The sequence below is a fragment of the Salarias fasciatus genome, chromosome 3 (genome assembly GCF_902148845.1).
Source record: "Salarias fasciatus chromosome 3, fSalaFa1.1, whole genome shotgun sequence".
NCBI lineage: Eukaryota > Metazoa > Chordata > Actinopteri > Blenniiformes > Blenniidae > Salarias > Salarias fasciatus.
The window spans coordinates 21,434,885-21,452,088 of record NC_043747.1 but is presented as its reverse complement, the minus strand read 5'-3'; the positions used below and the strand labels follow the sequence as shown (position 1 = coordinate 21,452,088).

The 17,204-nt window shown below is 47.7% G+C and overlaps 1 protein-coding gene across 1 annotated transcript in view; it reads left to right on the top strand.

Annotated features, from left to right (window-relative positions):
• The window catches only part of LOC115385912 (protein mono-ADP-ribosyltransferase PARP14-like), a 53,959-nt gene extending 36,918 nt beyond the window's left edge, over nucleotides 1–17,041 (top strand). The window contains exons 7-14 of the mRNA XM_030088002.1: nucleotides 10,852–10,998; nucleotides 11,718–11,780; nucleotides 11,903–12,064; nucleotides 12,134–12,316; nucleotides 13,695–14,306; nucleotides 14,487–14,623; nucleotides 15,876–16,056; nucleotides 16,156–17,041. Coding sequence (XP_029943862.1) covers nucleotides 10,852–10,998; nucleotides 11,718–11,780; nucleotides 11,903–12,064; nucleotides 12,134–12,316; nucleotides 13,695–14,306; nucleotides 14,487–14,623; nucleotides 15,876–16,056; nucleotides 16,156–16,442 — 1,772 coding nt within the window. The 3' untranslated portion in view covers nucleotides 16,443–17,041. The remainder of the gene's footprint in view (nucleotides 1–10,851; nucleotides 10,999–11,717; nucleotides 11,781–11,902; nucleotides 12,065–12,133; nucleotides 12,317–13,694; nucleotides 14,307–14,486; nucleotides 14,624–15,875; nucleotides 16,057–16,155) is intronic.
• The last annotated feature ends 163 nt before the right edge of the window (nucleotides 17,042–17,204 follow it).

Below are 17,204 nucleotides of genomic sequence, written 5' to 3'. Positions count from 1 at the left end.
TGTCACCCCAAGGAAGTCTATCCTCTGGACAGGAACCAGACAGGACTTCCGGCGGTTGACCCTGAGGCCCAACCACTCCACGTGGGCAAGAAGTTGTGCAGTGGATCAGGCCACCTGCGCCTGCGACGGTGCACAAACCAGCCAGTCGTCTATATACGGGAGCATCGTCATACCCTGTGCCTGTAAGGGGTACAGAGCCGCCTTCACGACCCGGGTAAAGACCCACAGCGACAGGGAAAGCCCGAAGGGACGCACCCAAAACTTCCAGTGGTGGCCCCTGAAGGGGAACCGAAGGAACCGCCGGTGCTGAGGTGCAATGGGGACATGAAAATAGGCGTTCTGTAGATCGACAGACGTGAACCAGTCTCCCGGAGAGACGGCTCGCAGGACCTCCTTTAGCGAAAACATGTGAAACGGCAGTATCCGTAAGCAGTGGTTGAGACATCTCAGATCCAGTACGGGGCGAAAGCCCCCAGTCTTCTTGGGCATGAGGAAATACAGTGAGTAGAACCCCCCCGGGTCCACCAGGGGGTCCACAGCCTCGATTGCCCCCTTGGCCAGGAGGGAGGCCAGCTCCTGGTTCAAAGCAAGCGCCTGCACTGGGTCCCTGATGAAGGTCATGGTGACCCGGCGAAAGGTGGGGTGCCGGCGTCGGAACTGCAGCTTGTACCCCTGGGTCAGGACAGACACTACCCAGGGATCTGCGGCCGTAGCCGCCCAGAGGCGAAGCTGCTGACGAGAAAAAGTTCAGACGACCGGCCCCCGGGCATCAGTCCCTGGTCCTCCGGCCCCTAGGGGGGCCAGAGGGGCGACCACTGGGGGCCGCACACCGGGTGCGCCGAGATGCCTGTCTAGGGGGAGGGGGCCGAAAGGCCCCCGCTGCCCCCTGCGACGCCCATCCAGGGACGTAGTCCGCAGCGGGGTGGGGTCCTGGAGGCGGGCGAAAACGGAAATGGCCGGAGGGACCCCGAGAAGTCCCGCGGGGGGCACAGTCGATACTGATGCCGACCAACTGTCGCCTAGTCTCACGCGCCCGGGCCGACCTCTCCAACACCTCCACGGCAGCTGAGCCAAAGGGCTGTCCGGACCCACCGCCAATCCCGGGAGAGCCCGACGAGAGGCCTCCGACAAGGGGGACTGCGCCACCCACACCTGGTGGCGCGCCAAAAACCAGCAACGACATCATCCGACCCAGGTCCCGCGTGATGAGGGCAAAGGCCTGCAGCGCCGCATCAGAGAAGCTAACCGCGGAAGCATCAACGACGCCTCCCTGCAGGGAGACCGAAAGTGCAAGCATGAGGTGGCCAGGGAATTGCCCATCCACCCAGCACGCGCACCCGCACTGTAGGCCCGTGTAAGGAGGTCGTCCGCGATCCAGCACTGAGGACGGGGGCACCGCACCTCAGACCGGAGGGACTCCTCTGCCGACACGATGAGAGCCGCCATGGCTGGCTCAACATCAGGCATCCGCTCCAAGCCAGCCGCCGCTGCATCGTGCATGGACTCCAAGGCTCGACCATCCGCAGACACTCTGGAGGGGGCGGTACTATCCCTCCAGCAGGATTGCAGTTCCCTCACAAAGTCCTCAGAGGGAGGGCGCCTGCGTCTAAAGAAGGTGCTCACTGCGGCAGGCTGGGTCGGTGGCGGAATCTGCAGCTGAAGACGCTCCAGAGCCGCACGCAGAATAGACCGCATGGAGTCATCCCCCGTCTCGCCCGTAGAACTCTGAGACAACCGAGCAGACTCCTGACCCGACACCACAGAGACTTGGTCACCACCCACCTCACAAAAGTGTGAGGCGGACGCCGCCAAGGACATCACGTCCTCCTCGGGAAGGGGGGGGGGGGGGGGGGGGGGGGGGGGGGGGGTGCAGTCTGTGTGGATGGCGTCCCTGCCCCCTCCTCCGCAGGTGAGGCAGGCGCACGCTCATGCAGGAGAGACCTCATCTCCTCCAGCTCCTGGTGCAGCTGAGCCACCTCCGTGGCGAGCTCCTGCTCAGACTTTGGTCTCTTCCCCAGTGGTCGGGTCTCCGTTGAGGTCTCCGCACGGCGTTTAGACCGTCGTGGTTGAGGGGCAGGGAGTGGCCCCGGCGAGGAGGACTCCTGGCTTCCTCCGGCCGCCGCAGACACCTGTGCCAGACGAGCAGCTCGCTGGGCACAAGGCATGAAGCTGCAGTTCATACAGGGGTGGTCCGAGAGCGCCTCCCTGAGGTGAACAGGGCCAAGGCACCGTGGACAACAGTGGGAGCCGTCCATCACCAGGCACTCGGGTCGTCCTCCACCTGAAGCCAAGCCAGAATACGGAAGGGTTGTGGGAAGAGGGTGTACGCTGCCTGCACAACCCACCGTGAACATGAGGCACGAAGCACCCGCTTCCCAGTCAGAGGGGGGAACAGCCACCAGGCGGCCTCACTCGGCTTTGCGCAGCGCCACTCGAGCACACGCAGCGGGTCAAAAAAAAACAACAGTGCAGTAGCTGAGGGAAGGGGGCAGACGCCGCCTGCACGGCCACACACAACTGACAAATGCCTCTTAGTGCAGTAACCGAGGGAAGGAGGCATACGCCGCCTGCACGGCCCGCACCACAGTAGCGAATCACACAGGGGAAGCTAGGTGCCTAGCCAAGCACACACGGGAGAGGGAAGCGGCCGCCTCGCGGCACCCACTCCCACTGCCGACAGCGGCACTACCCGCCGGAAACAGCCGGGCTAGAGAGCCGGCGTCCCAACTAGCAGGCCAACACACGCCACAACGAGAAACGCAGTCACGGCGTGGTGCCCAGCGCCGCTTCCCCAAGCCCGCAGCACAGCCCCAGCACTCACGGAGCGGCAGCGGCGTGCATGCGGCAAAGGAGAGCTCTCCGGCTAGTCGCTCAATCCGCTAAGTCCAGACAGAAACAGCAACCTTACCATGACGGTGATTGCACAGATCCTCCTGCCGAGAAGACGCGGCGCCTGGTAGTCGCCGCGGCGTAGATGGAAAAGGTTAGCACGGTTGCAGCCTTTGGAGGGCGTCCGCAGCTCCGACCAACAGGGTCTCAAGGCTCCCAGCAACCGAGCAATAATATGCCGAAAAAAGGCAAGTCCAATTCTTCAAGCCTCGAACAAACGCGAGAAGAACACAGGAGCCGATTCCGGGTCAGGGAACCGGTATTTATACGGTTCCAGGGTTACCCGGGGAGTCATGAGTGACGTGTGTTGGTATACATACTCAAACTACGCATGCGCGAAGGGAACATTCCAGTGCTTTCAGCACCGCCTCTGGCGGTCAGTAGGGATGAAATAGAACTGCTTGGCTCCACCAGCAATTGGTGAAATAATTGTTGCTGTTGTGAAACTCATTACAATATTGTCAAGTGTTTTCAGAAGGGGTGGGCGATACTCCAAATTTTGGGATCGATCCAATACCAAGTAATTACTGGGCCAGTATCGCCGATACCGATACCAGTTCCGATACTGTTCACTACGTTTTTTCTTTCTTTCAATTTTTAAAAATATTTTTAAGTTTATTTTACATACATCACAGGTAGCAGTAATGCTTTCTGACACTGTAAAGTAGCTCCCAACAGTTCCTGCTCCTCTTCCTCATCTTAACATTGCCTTCATAAGCCAGTCTGTCTGTCTGATCAGCAGAAGTGGAGCTGCACACTGAGCCTGAGTAAATGACCTCACCTGGACAATAAAACACAGGAGCAAGATTTTAACCAAATAAAAGAACAATTTTTATTAACCAACAGAAGAATACTACAACAATGTCATATCCTGGAAGTTCTCTGTCACCCTCTATCTTATGTTATGTTGAAATGGCTTCCTTTTTTTTTTTTTTTTTTTTCCCTTGTCCTGTTCGGCAGCTGGGGCGTGCAATATTGTAAGATTGTCGCCTTCTACTATCCGAACAGATTTTAATGTTAGCAGCAGGACGAGACTGAGTCTCCTCCTGCTGGCATCCGGCATGGCTGCCGGACAGGACCGGGACGGAAACGCTCAGAGAGCAAGAGACAGAAAGAGAGAAAGATAAAGAGAGGGAGAACGGGGGGGGGGGGGGGGGGGCACAACCTATGTACAAAGTCACAATACAAAACAGTGTTGTCGACGCACCACACACAACCAAGAACAATCCCAAATCCCCAATCTAGACAACACCAAAACAGAGCCGACAACCAACACAGAAAATTACAGAACCATACATACATTTTTTTTTTTCCGAACCACATTAGTGAACAGACCAGGCCACAAAAATAAAAGGAGGCGTCGGGGAGGAAGAAAATGCAAGGACACCACAAATCCCTTTTGTTTTTTGTTTTTTTGAATATAGCTAGTCGTAACTAGGAGTGAACTAGGGGCGTGCATCAAGAGAGGTCTACCACAGATCACCATTAGTCTAACCACCACAAGAAGACAAGGTAACCGAGTATGTGAAGACTGATTAAAGATCAACGTGATCATGTGAATATGATGGTGATGGTGATGGTGATAGTGATCATGCATATATGACCTCTGACCTCTGAGAAGGCCAGAAGCAGGCCAGAGAGGCCCTCAGAGCCCAGACAGCCGGCGGTCATCACAGAGCCCGGATCCAAGCCGCTCCCAGAGGCAGACGCCCACGCTCCGGTCCAGAAACGGGGCAGAGGAAAGCCCCGGCTGGGGACCCCAGCAGCCTCGGGGCCCGGGCCCCGCGGAGCCACGACCGGCAGGAGCCAGTCCACCCCGGGCACCGGACGCCCGGGGCGGGCAGGGCCGAGAGCCCAAGGCCCAAGAGCCCAGGAGCCAACCCCCCACCCAGGCGGAGGGCCATGACCCACCCGGGAGAACCGGCCCACACGGGCGGCTACCCACCCCAGGCCAGTACACCCCCCAGCGCTCCGGCCACGCACCCCGAGATCCAGGGCATCACCCCCCCACCCCACCCCCACCCCCACCCCACGACCCCCACCCGGAACCCACCCCCCCGTCCACCACCCGGCCCACCCCTCCCACCCCCGTCCTCTCCCGCCTCACTCCCCCCGCCCCAACCCAACACTCATACCCACTCACTCATACTGACACACACACATGCACACACGCACACACACAACCACTCATCCCTAAACCAAACGCACACACACACTCACATTCCAACACACTCACACACTCTCACGCACACGCTAACAAGCACGTGCGCGCACACACAAACACAAACACAAACACACACACACACACACACACACACACACACACACACAGTCTTGTATTTCTATCCTTGTGGGGACCGTCCATTGACTCCCATTCATGTCTAGCCCCTAACCCTGACCCTTACCCTAACCCTAACCCACACCACAACAAAGCCTAACCCTAAAGAAATGTTTTTGCACTTTTACTTTTTTCAGTAACAACAACATGGTCAAGAAAACACTGTTTCTCCTACTTAGGACCGGAAAAAGGTCCCCACAAGGCACGTCGTTCCACGTTTTGCTATCCTTGTGGGGACATTTGGCCCCAACAAGGATAGAAATACAAGAACACACACACACACACACACACACACACACACACACACACACACACACACACACAAACACACACACACACACACACACACACACACACAGTCAACCCTAACCCAAACGCACTCACATTCCCGCGTCATCCAACTGTCATATCCTGTGGGAGACACCCCCGGAAGGCAAGGGAACACCGAACCCCACATCCAGGACCCCCCGCCACCCACAACTGCCTCAGGAGGAGTGAAGGTGAGGACAGACAGGGGGCAGCAGAAGGACCCAGACCCAGGGCCCACTGCCCCCAGGCCCACCGGGGCCACCCCCCACAGGACACCACACTCTCTCATACTTAGCTCCAATCGCCCACACATATACACCCACACGTACAGACATACATACATACTTACAGATACACACCCACACACACACACACATACATACACGCTCACAGATACATACCCACACACATACACACTTACACATACATAGTCACACACATACACATACATATCCAGATACACACCCACACACTCACATACACATACATAAATACCCACACATACAAAAACATACATACTCACACATACACACCCACACACATATACACATACACGTACACGCATCTTCCCCAACCCCCTAACCCCCACAGCCCACCACCCCCCTATCTACCCCCCCATCCACCCCGCCCCGTCCCCCACCACCCACCCATTGAATTGTATTAGTTGTATATTTGAATTTGAACTTTAAAAACACATATGCTGCGCCAAGAGTACCACACAGCATCTGGTTCAGAGTCACATGCTGAACCACATTAAACAACTCCAGTCATTAGTGCAAATATACTGTAAACTATAGCCTGCTGTCATTCACCACCACCATATGTTATATATATTTTGTAGCTCCATTAACACAATCAGGATTTAATTGACTACATATATGAAAATAGTTTAATCACTGCTGAAATGACATGTTTGACCACCAATTGAAAAGCAACGTCAAATTGCTGGAAATACCAAAATCTTAACTTGACTTCTCTAAAACAGCTCCCTGGATGTTCTGGAGGCTTCTGTTGAAAACCTCAGACAGAGACCCCTGTCTGCATCGGGGTCTGGTCGATCGGGGCTCTCCCTCCTCCTCCCTCCGTTTGTGCTGCTTTTAAATGTTTGTGCGGATTGGTGGTGTTACCGCAGCAGAGAATTACCTTCTTGCACACATTACATGATGCAGTGTCTTTGTCTGAAGCTGTAAAATAAGTCCACGCAAAGCTTCTTTATCCGCCCACCATTGCTTTTCCTCACTCGCCGTCTCTCTCTCTCTCTCTCTCTCTCTCTCTCTCTCTCTCGCTCTCTCTCTCTCTCTCTCGCTCTCTCTCTCTCTCTGCTCCAAGAGGCAGTGAAGAGCAGAGGGAGGGGGAAGCGGCGCAGAAGGAGCGCCTGAGCACTGAAGTGAGCTAAGGTCCGACAGAGAGGCTGCGCTAACTCTGCCAGAGCAGATAAAAAAAAGAATCGATCTCAACGTACTGGTATCGATCCGATACCAATACTAACTTTGGTATCGATACTATTGATATTTGGATCGATCCGCTCACCCCTAGTTTTCAGAGGACATTTCAATGTAGCCTGGTAAACCAGACCCGAGTGGGCGGGGCTGGTTTACGAGGCTAATTTCAATATACCTGATTGGCTTAAAAAGAGGAAAATACCACCACAAAGGGAAAATAAACAGCATTATGTAATTGTCTGTGTGTTTAGGTAATAAGAAGTAGTTGCCTTTTCAAAATGAAAGTAGCAGGAAACAATCTCAGTTCACTGGCAAACACACGCTCATCACCGGGAAGAAGGTTTTTCCTGAAAGATTTTTTTTACCAGGGCAAAATGGAAGAATACAAACATTCACTGTTTTTTGTAGCAAGACACATGACTGACAAGGAAACGGAGAAGGTGAGAAGATACTTTCAGAAGAGAAGAGAGTCTGGAGGAGGTGAATGTGGAGTGATGCAGAAGGTTTCAGGAAACATCTACGAAATCCGTTTCAAAGACAAAGAAGGTAAGCTCTCTGCACTGGCTTCAATAAGTTCAGTATCAAATAATATTTCACAATTTCAGTATCTTTGTGAAGTCTGATTGTGGCATTTGTTGCCGTCACAGACCAGGAAAGGGTTTTGCAGAAAAAGTTTCACACCATCTCTCTTCCTGATGGAGAAGTTCAACTGACTGTGAGTCGGATCAACCCAACAGAAACTCTGGATCAACCAAAGACCAGTCAGGCACAGGTCAGTTTTAATGACTTAAAATAACTGTTACGTGTTTTACGGGAAACTGCTACGTGAGCGCTTCACAATGTTGTCAGACCAGTTGTGTCAGATAATGCCTGTTAGCAATATAAATATAGACACAGTCCCAGTGGTTCATACCTTTATTTCTGAAAGGTATCATTATCCTCAGTTATAACACTCTGAACACATCTACTTCCACAATGAATAATCATATATCTGTTGGGTGTTTCTTCCTCAGACGTTCACAAAAGCAAACACGAAAAGTCTTGAGAAGATTTACCATTTGGATGTTTTCCTCCTGCGCTACATGACAGACAATCCCAAAGCTTTCACATATCTCCAAAAACAATTCTCTTCAATCGGCTGTGAGGTGGAGTTAAACTGTGACGAAGAGGAGGCCGTCGTGAGGGGAGATGTGGATAAGGGCCCTGGAGGAGCCTTCGGAGGTGTTGCAGCGAAATGGGAGCAGCAGGTGGACCGGATCATCATCGACATCACTGAGGAGTACAACTGCTATCATGTAGTCGAGGCAAAACAAGTCCGAGTATTACTGCAGGATCTGTCCTTTGTAAATGAAGACATCAAGGTGTACGCAGACAGAGGATACGCTGTGATTGTGGGGAAAGCAGAGACTGTGAAACAGAGGGCTGAAATCCTGACAAAGAGCCTGCCGATCCGAAAGGAAAAGCCAATCACAGAGAATCAGCTAAAACTGATAGAACAAGAGTTCTGTAGTGAATTGCGTGCACACTATCCAGATGTACAGTACAGCAGAGGTAAAGGCATCATCATCCTGGAAGGCCTGGAAGATGAGGTGCAGTCTGGAGCCACAAAGCTCGATGGACTCATTGGCCAAATCAAACAAAGGCAAATTCAGTTCCCAACACCCTTACTGAACTTCATCAATTTGAGTGGCGCCATTTCCAAATACCAAGCTCGCTTCCAGCAGAGCTTTAGAAATCCCATCTCCATAGAGATGAAGCCGAACCTGGTTCTGTCCAGCCTGTCCGCTGATGCTTTGGACGAGGTCCGGGCAGTGCTAGTGAAAGATCTGAATGTGTCCACCATCCAGCTGCAGGGAACTGCAGCAGTTTCTCCACATCTGGACGAACTGAAAGAAGTCCTGAATCAATCCCAGAGCAAAGCAAACCGAGACGAGCTCAGAGTGGACGTCAGTTTCATCCCGGGAATCAATGGAGCCAACAAAGTGCGACTTGTGGGCTACAGTGAAAACGTGCTTCAGTTTAAAGACATTATTCAAGACTATCAGCTGAACCAAGTGATGAGTCAGGACACAGTGAACCTGTCAAATCCCGAATTCGCTGAATGCTTCGGTAAAATCTTAGACCTGACTGGTATCAAGTCACCCAACGTGACTTTTAAAGTTTCTCCTTTACCAAATCCTTGTGTGATCCTGTCTGGTCCCCAATGCAAAGTTCAAGAAGCCAAGCAGGCTTTACTTTCAGCTTTGGCTTCTCTGACGTCAGACACGTTGGTTCTGGAAGGCTCAGGAGCTCAGCAATACTATCAGACAACTGGTAAAGACAGCAAGGAGCTGGTAGAGCGCTCCTTCCGGGTTGTTGTCAGGGAACAGGAATGTGTGTCAACTCCAGCTGTAAAAAGTAAACAAAGAAGCTCCAGCAGCCCCATGACTCGCCTCTCCAGACCTCCAGTTTCTAGAAACCACTCAAAATCTGTGGGTGTTACTGCTACCACTCACAATGTGAGTTCTCCACTCAACAAAGCCAACATTGCCATCAAGCTTGGTTCTGTGGAAGATGAGCAGGTTTGACCATTTCCATTAATACTCATCAGCATGTCCTCAGGTAACACAAAAACAGAAGAGTTTATTAGTTGAGTTAACCATTTCACTGTTGGTCTCAAAGGTGAATGTTCTGGTCGTCCCCACGGTCAACAAACAGCTGACTTCCACACAGTTCGGCAAATGCCTTCTGAAGAAAGCTGGGAATGCACTGTAATCAAAGTTCGACTCTGTGGCGTTGAACTGCAGACTCGCTCCTGGAGACGTTCTGCAGGTTGACGGTCCTCCATCGCTGGGCTGCTCAAAGATCTTCTTCATTGAGTGTTTACCTTGGGATGGAGTCAGAGGGACGAGTGTCCAGGTAAAGTAAGAGCGTTAATCGGACTGGACACTACAATACAGTTTTGGAGATTATTATTCTAATGAACACCTGACCAATCATTGTACAGACATCAAGCAAGTTATACTGAAATTGTAAAAGTTTGGTACTGAAATACAAAAATTTTAAACCCACCTGAAGCTTTTTGAAGAACATCTAAACTGTTTAACAGCAAATTAGTCACAGTTTTGATCTGGAAAATCGTCTTGTTCTTGTTACATTTCTTTATTAAAATGGTCAATAAAACCAAAATGTTCCTGCAGTGGACGAGTAATTAAAATGATTTGGTGTTAATAAATCAAAGAGGGAAATTTTGTGAAGGGGCAAAGCATGCTATTATATTACTTTCATGATCTTGTTTTACATCTTTACAATAATTCATTTCATCTACATACCAGTATATCTTAACATTGCTTAATGCATAATGTTACAAAGAAAATGGTGTTTTCTTTTTGTGTTCTGCAGGCTCTTGGTAAAGGACTCAGACAATGCTTGGCTCAATATACTCAACAGGGCTTGAGTTCAGTTGCTTTTCCCATTATTGGGCCTGGAATACTGCTAAAATATCCTCCAAGCGAAGCCATCCAAGTGATCTCCATTGTGAGCTCACTGATGCTGTTTATGAGTTTGGAACATCTACATCGTCCAGTTCGCTCTCCACCATCCACATCATCATCAAACCCGGTTATCCTGACTCAGACGAGGTGAATATATCAAACACAATGTCTGCATCACATGTGAGATGCACTGCTTGATGTTCAATTGCTTCTGTTTCTTTCACAGCTCTACTGTGACCTCTACCAACACCTGAGCATGAACCAAGGAGGGGAAGGTATCCCAGAAAAACCAGCTCAGTCGGCCGACATGACGATAATCCAACCTGCTGATAAAAAAAAAAAAAAAAAATCTAATCTGACTGATAAAAAAAAAATTCTAATCTGACATCCTTCCCTCCAGAGATCTTCAGATCCCTCACCAGTGACTTGGATGAAATTACCATCAAGTTGGGAGGCAGAGTTAAACTACGGATGGTTTTTGGGGACATCACCGACGAGACGACGGATCTTGTGATGAACACAACAGACTTCACAAATTTTGACCTCGGTATGTGAATTTTGATCTCGAAACTTATTTTGCTGGTGACTTTTCATTTTCACCTCTGAAATTTAACAGCAATTGGCAATTGTCAATGCAGGAGTGTGAAGTATTTGCCTTCAAAGCTCTAAAAAATGTGTTTGTTTTCTTTATTTTGTGAAGTTTGTCCCCATATTGTCATATTTATAGTTCAGATGGAATTCTTGATTTTTTACTTTGTGGCTTTTTTTCTCATTAGGTGACATTATGTGATGTTTTATCCTTAACAGATTCTACGTTAACCAGTTTTTGTTTGGTTTGGATCCAAGTATGTCTACTTCTACTGTATTGATGTCATTTGCAGATGATTAAGTGGAGTATTTTTTACCTCTGGTTTGAATTGATGATGCATGCTGGGTAATTATCCTGATGATTAGAAAGGCCATGATAAGGTGCTGTGAATGCATGGATGTCAATGTCATTTTGTCAGCGTGTACCAGATCCATTCCTGTCACTTTGGAAGTGATTTTTAATTACTTGAGCACCAATGAGGTAATGTCCTTGAATGTAAATATATCAATAACCAGGAAACAAAATGTGAAATTATTTGATAAGATAACAACGGTGATGAACAATATGGGTGTACACAAATAAATAAATAATCATTTTGTTATTTGATTGGAATCAGATGGAATTGGAATCAGAAAAATTGTTTTGCTTTATGTATTTACATGTTTTTTATCCTGCAGAAGGTGTGTGCCAACGTGTCTTAGCTGAAGCTGGACCAAAGGTAGAGGCAGAACTTAAAGCAGGTAAAAAAAAAAAAGAAAGAAAAAGAAAAAAGGGTTGCCGCTCTATTTTAATTGAATCATATTCAATAGCTTCTAACTAAAGTTGATTCCATGTGGTGTTCTAATCGCGAAAATGAACCCAGGAAGCATGGTTCTAACCGAACCTGGACGGTTCCCCTGCAAAGCCATTTTACACGTGTGTGGAGAGAAGACCGCCGGCCACATTGAAGGGCTCACTCAACTGATCATCAAGTGCTGCGAAACAAACCACTACAAGTCTGTAGCAATCCCTGCACTCTGTACTGGTGGGTTCATAGAAAATGGAAGATATGCGGTTTCAGGAATCACTTTTAACTGCTTGGCTTGTTGTGCAGGAGCCGGCGGGCTGCAGCCTGGACTCGTGGCAGGAGCAATCCTGCGAGGGATCAAGAACGCCACGACTTCCACCAGCCTTCAGACGCTGCGCGATATCTGCATCATCCTGTACAAGATGAATGTGTTCCTGGCATTTCAGGAGGAAGCCAAGCAGATGTTTTCCACTGCTGTATACAGCACAGGTGATGCGCAGCTTCAGCTTCTCTGTGATTATTGAGAAAGCTGTCTGTCCCACTCAGAGGCGGTGAACTTGTTTAAGTTCAGGGGCCACATTCAGCCCAACTTCATCTTCACTGGGCAGCAAATACTTGACTTTTTTTGCTTCATATTTCATGACTTTTCCCAATTTGATAAGTACAATATATTAAGCATCACATTTTTTGATGATGTTTTTACAATGTGCTGGAGACATTTTACATGCATCGGTGTTCCTCTTTGACCTTCGTTTGACCGAACATTCCCACACCTGCAGGTGCAGTATTGATACTTTTGAGTTGATACATTACATGGGGTGTGTGTGTGTGTGTGTGTGTGCCTGTGTGTTTGTCTGTGTGTATGTGACCTAGCATTCTCACACCTGCAAGTGAGCACTCACACCTGCCAAAGTAAAACTGATATTTCCCGCGCTGTGGAGGGTGGGTTTTCCCACAAGGACATTGGTTGTTCATGCAAAATAAGGGAGGAGCAAACATTTAAAAGCTTGGTCCCTATCCAAATCATTCGTCAGCGGGAAAATATTATGGTCCTCCTGAACAGAAGGGTAGACTTAGGTCAGCCAATGTTATAAAGATGGTTCCAGGCCCAACCAGATACGCTGTCAGTCGTGTCGATGAAATCATGTCATCATTTGAGCTCTTCATGACGCCACCAACTCAAAATATTGTTCTTGTGATGATGAATTTTGAGGGGAACTGTGTGTATGGGGACCCTTGGGAAGACCTCGAGGTGGTAGACTTGTCAGCCTACGTTGGTCTGCTAGTTTTAGCAGGAGTTTACAAGTCTAAAGGTGAGGTAACAATTAATGAATCACTGTGGTTCATTCTGAGAATCATGAATCCCAAGTTAGAAAAGATTTGGATGAAAGATTTTCAAGATAAATTATTTCTAATTCAAAAGTTTGGCCTGATGGTGGCGCTAGAAGAGGGGCCCAGGTTTCATTATCAGGTGGTTATTCATGTATTCAACAAATAAGCAATGTGCCTGACAAAAAAAAAAAAAAAAAAAGTTCAACAATTTCCTGTAAATCATTTTCTAGAGGCAAATATCCCTGGGGTAAAATTGACCCCAAAGGTGAAATATCCCCCCGAGAAACTTTTCCTGTCGCTGTTGCTTTTTGCATGTTTTTACAAAGTCATGGTTGTTAGACGAATGCTCGCTTGTTAGCAACAAGGTAGATATCTTCCATGGCAGCTTCACCAATATCTCAGCTCAGGACTCAGTATTGTGTTGTGTCCTCTACTCTTGATCGTGACCCTTATGTTTGATTGCACTGGTTTAAATGATAATTCAGAAAAAAAAAATTTTTTTTCAATGACTCGATATTTTTTTTGCCAATATCAGGTGTCCTGCCTAAAACACAGCAACAAGACCGCCGACTGTCAGCGAGGGCAGACCTCAGCATCTTCAGCAACATTCCTGCAAGTCAGCACTCTGCCTTTCTGTTCCTGGGTCTCAGCAGGAAGAGCGTTGATGACGCCATGGCGAAGCTGAAAGATCTGTATCAGAACCAGTGCTCCACTCACACCTTCAGAAAGGAGGAACTGGATGGCTTCATGCAGGAAGACGTGACAGAGCTGATGCAGCTGATCGAGACTCAGGGACTGCACAAAGAAAATGACCAGTCAGGCGACTTATCTGTGAGCGGCCTAAAAGATGGCGTCACCCAGGCGGTGATGGCATTCAATGCAGCTCTCCTCGGTAACCTCAGGAGACAGATGAGAGTCAAGGAGGAAGAGGAACTGTACACCCGTGTGGTTTGGTGCATCATGAGCCACAATGGTCTCTGGCAGAGACTTCCAAAAACTGCAAATTACAATTTGGAAAAACAAGACCTTGCAAGGGGAATAGTGGATGCACAGGGAGTCACATGGACGGTAGATCTAAACAGCATGGAGGCCACAAACCTCATGGTCGCAGAGCCCAGGAAGCTCAAACGACTGGAGAACCTGTCAGGTGAGAAGATAGATGTCAGGAGTCACAACAGTGAACCCTAGTGGACAGATTAAGCATAGCAGTTTCCTCTGTGTCAGGTCCTGTGTCTTCAAAAAAATGTAATTCGCACTTTGCAGTACCATCCTGTGAAGATTTTCAATTTACAGTTCTATCTTGGTTCCTGCTCTCAATGTCTTCCAGACTTCACCATGCCTCTGTACTGGGACAGCATGGCCCTGGGGGAGAAGGTGAAGGTGGTGGCAGTGCCGCCTTCCTCTGCAGAGTACCAAGCTTTGAAGAGTGCCTTCAGAAAAACTGAGAGCAAGACTGTGATGAAGGTAGGTGGTTCCCAATGGAGACATCTATATGTTTTTGAAAAATGGAACCCATTTTAAATTCAGCAGCAAGTTGTGGAGTTCAGTGATTTGCAGGCTTGCAATATCAATTATTTATGTATATTTACTCAGTCACAGAGAAATATACTCAACCAAAAAAATCCAAAAATCACCCTGGATCAGTTTCATATTTAAGGAGTCCGGGCATGTACACCATTTGATAGATTTAAAAACAAAAACTATGTCAATTAAAAAGACTTGAGTCACAATAAGTGAATCAATGGCAGAGGTTTTCCAGAAAGGGACTGGAAGGCGTCTCCTGGGGGGCTTCAAACTGTCAGAGCGGCGCAGTTTAGTGAAAAGAAGGGAAAAAAATGACTTATCGTGAAGATTTACAGTTAATGTCAAATAGCCTAAATTTGTGTGAATTCATTAAAGAGATGCTTTACTATACCAAAGTGAAATAAATGGTTCAAAAAAAGAGTTTTTCTTCAGTTTTTATTATCAGTAAAAATCGACCTCAATCATCCAAATGATCTCACTTCAGGCTCTGTACTGACTCATAAAATCTAATATCAATAAACTGACATTCATATTTTAATTTTGCTGCATAGTTGATCTTAATCTCAATGGACTCTCCTCTTTTACATTATATTCATTTCATAGAGGGCTGCTTGGTATTTGTTGCCTCTTTTACAGTTTGATCTCAATGAGCCCATTAACGGAAGTAAAACTCAGTCAGTAACACAAGAAGTTCAGCCTGTTTATAGTCTGTGAAACAAAGGTTTGAAATTCATCTTCTGCCTTTTTTAGGTTTACCCATCATCAGCCTGATTGACATGACTTCACATTTTTCAGGCTGGTTTGGAAACATGTTCAATGACAGCCACAGGAACCTTTTTAAATCCTTGAAGAAATATTCTTGGAACTAAATGTGCAAAGGAGTTATTGAAAGGTTGTCGGGGGGGGTTTTTGTCCTTCATTTATTTAAAACAAAGCTTCCTCAGGCCCCTTATACATTACTTTTCCAGTGAAAATGAATTATGTCAGCATTTTCTCTTCAGAAAAGCTTTGTCTTTCCACTACAGTTTACTGAATGACTGATCTAACTTGTGTTATATCATAACTGAGGTCCCTGCTCAAGAGCAGCCTTCAGTTTAATTGTTACGATGCATAAGTTTCACAACGTAACAGAAGGAGTTAGACTCCCCTATATAACGCTCAGTGACTCATGATCTTTTGTTTTTGTTGCTAGATTGAGCGTTTGCAGAACGTCCATCTGCGTCGTGCCTACGAAGTCCAGAAGAAGCACATTTCAGAGAAGAACAAGCAGGAGGGGGGAGCGAGGGAAAAACTTCTGTATCACGGGACCACAAAGGACAGCTGCAACTCCATCACAGAGACCGGCTTTAATCGTCGTTTCTGTGGCCAAAACGGTAAAGATCTCCAGAGAATACTACAACTATTACTTCTCCCCTTCCCTCTCTGAAAATGTGGGCTCAGTATGTCTAATCTCCCGTTCACCTCATCCTCAGGAACTGCATATGGTGCTGGTGTTTACTTTGCCGTCAATGCATCTTACTCAGCGAATCCGCGCTACTCCAAGCCGGCTGCTGACAACTCTCAGGTCATGTTCGTGGCTCGAGTGCTGACCGGCATCTTCACTCAGGGCAAAAAGGACATGAACGTTCCTCCTCCTCGAGACAGCCAGCGGCCCCACGACCGCTTCGACAGCGTGGTGGATCAAATGGTCATTCCCCAGATGTACATCGTGTTTCACGACCATCAGTCTTATCCAGACTATCTCATCACCTTCAAATGAGGAGGAAATAAAACAGCTGGTTTCTCTCTATAGAGCCACATTGTAACATATATATAATCTCAGGGTATAATTTGCAGGTCGTTCTTGTAGTTTAGTTAGAAACTGTGCCTACCGAAGCTGCACTTTAAAGAAGAATTATTATCTGTGTATTATTGACTTTCTATAGTCACAACCAAGGTGGTGTGATGTTGATCGCCTTGACAAATAAATGAACCAATAAAATGGCAACAAACCTTCAAATAAACTTTGTTTGCGTCAACTGTAATCAGAAAATAAAATTAGTACATATATTCCTTATTGGTATGAATAATTAAAGAAAAAATACTAATTGAATGGTTTAAAAATAAAAATTAGGGCTGTCAAAAATAACGCGTTAATTTATGTAATCAATCTTATTCAGATTTTTAACGCAGTTTAACGCATGCGCATCATGACAAGCCATGCGGCATGCAGCGTGGGGAGCGGTGACGTGCGCAGCGGCCTGCAGCGACGCATGCAGTGCGCGGAGCGGCGTGGTGACGCGCGGAGCACGTACAAATACACTGCACACACACAGACATTATGTGTACATGTTTTAGTTTTGTGAATATCTATTTTATTTGGAGCCTTAAATAAAAAACACGTTAAAAATATGTAATCATCTCCTGTCGTTTTTTTGTTAATGCAATACAGGAAAAAAAGGGTATATTTCACACATAGCTGGAAATTGCGATTATTTGTGATTAATTGTGATAAATTAATTTGTAAGCTGTGATTAATCTG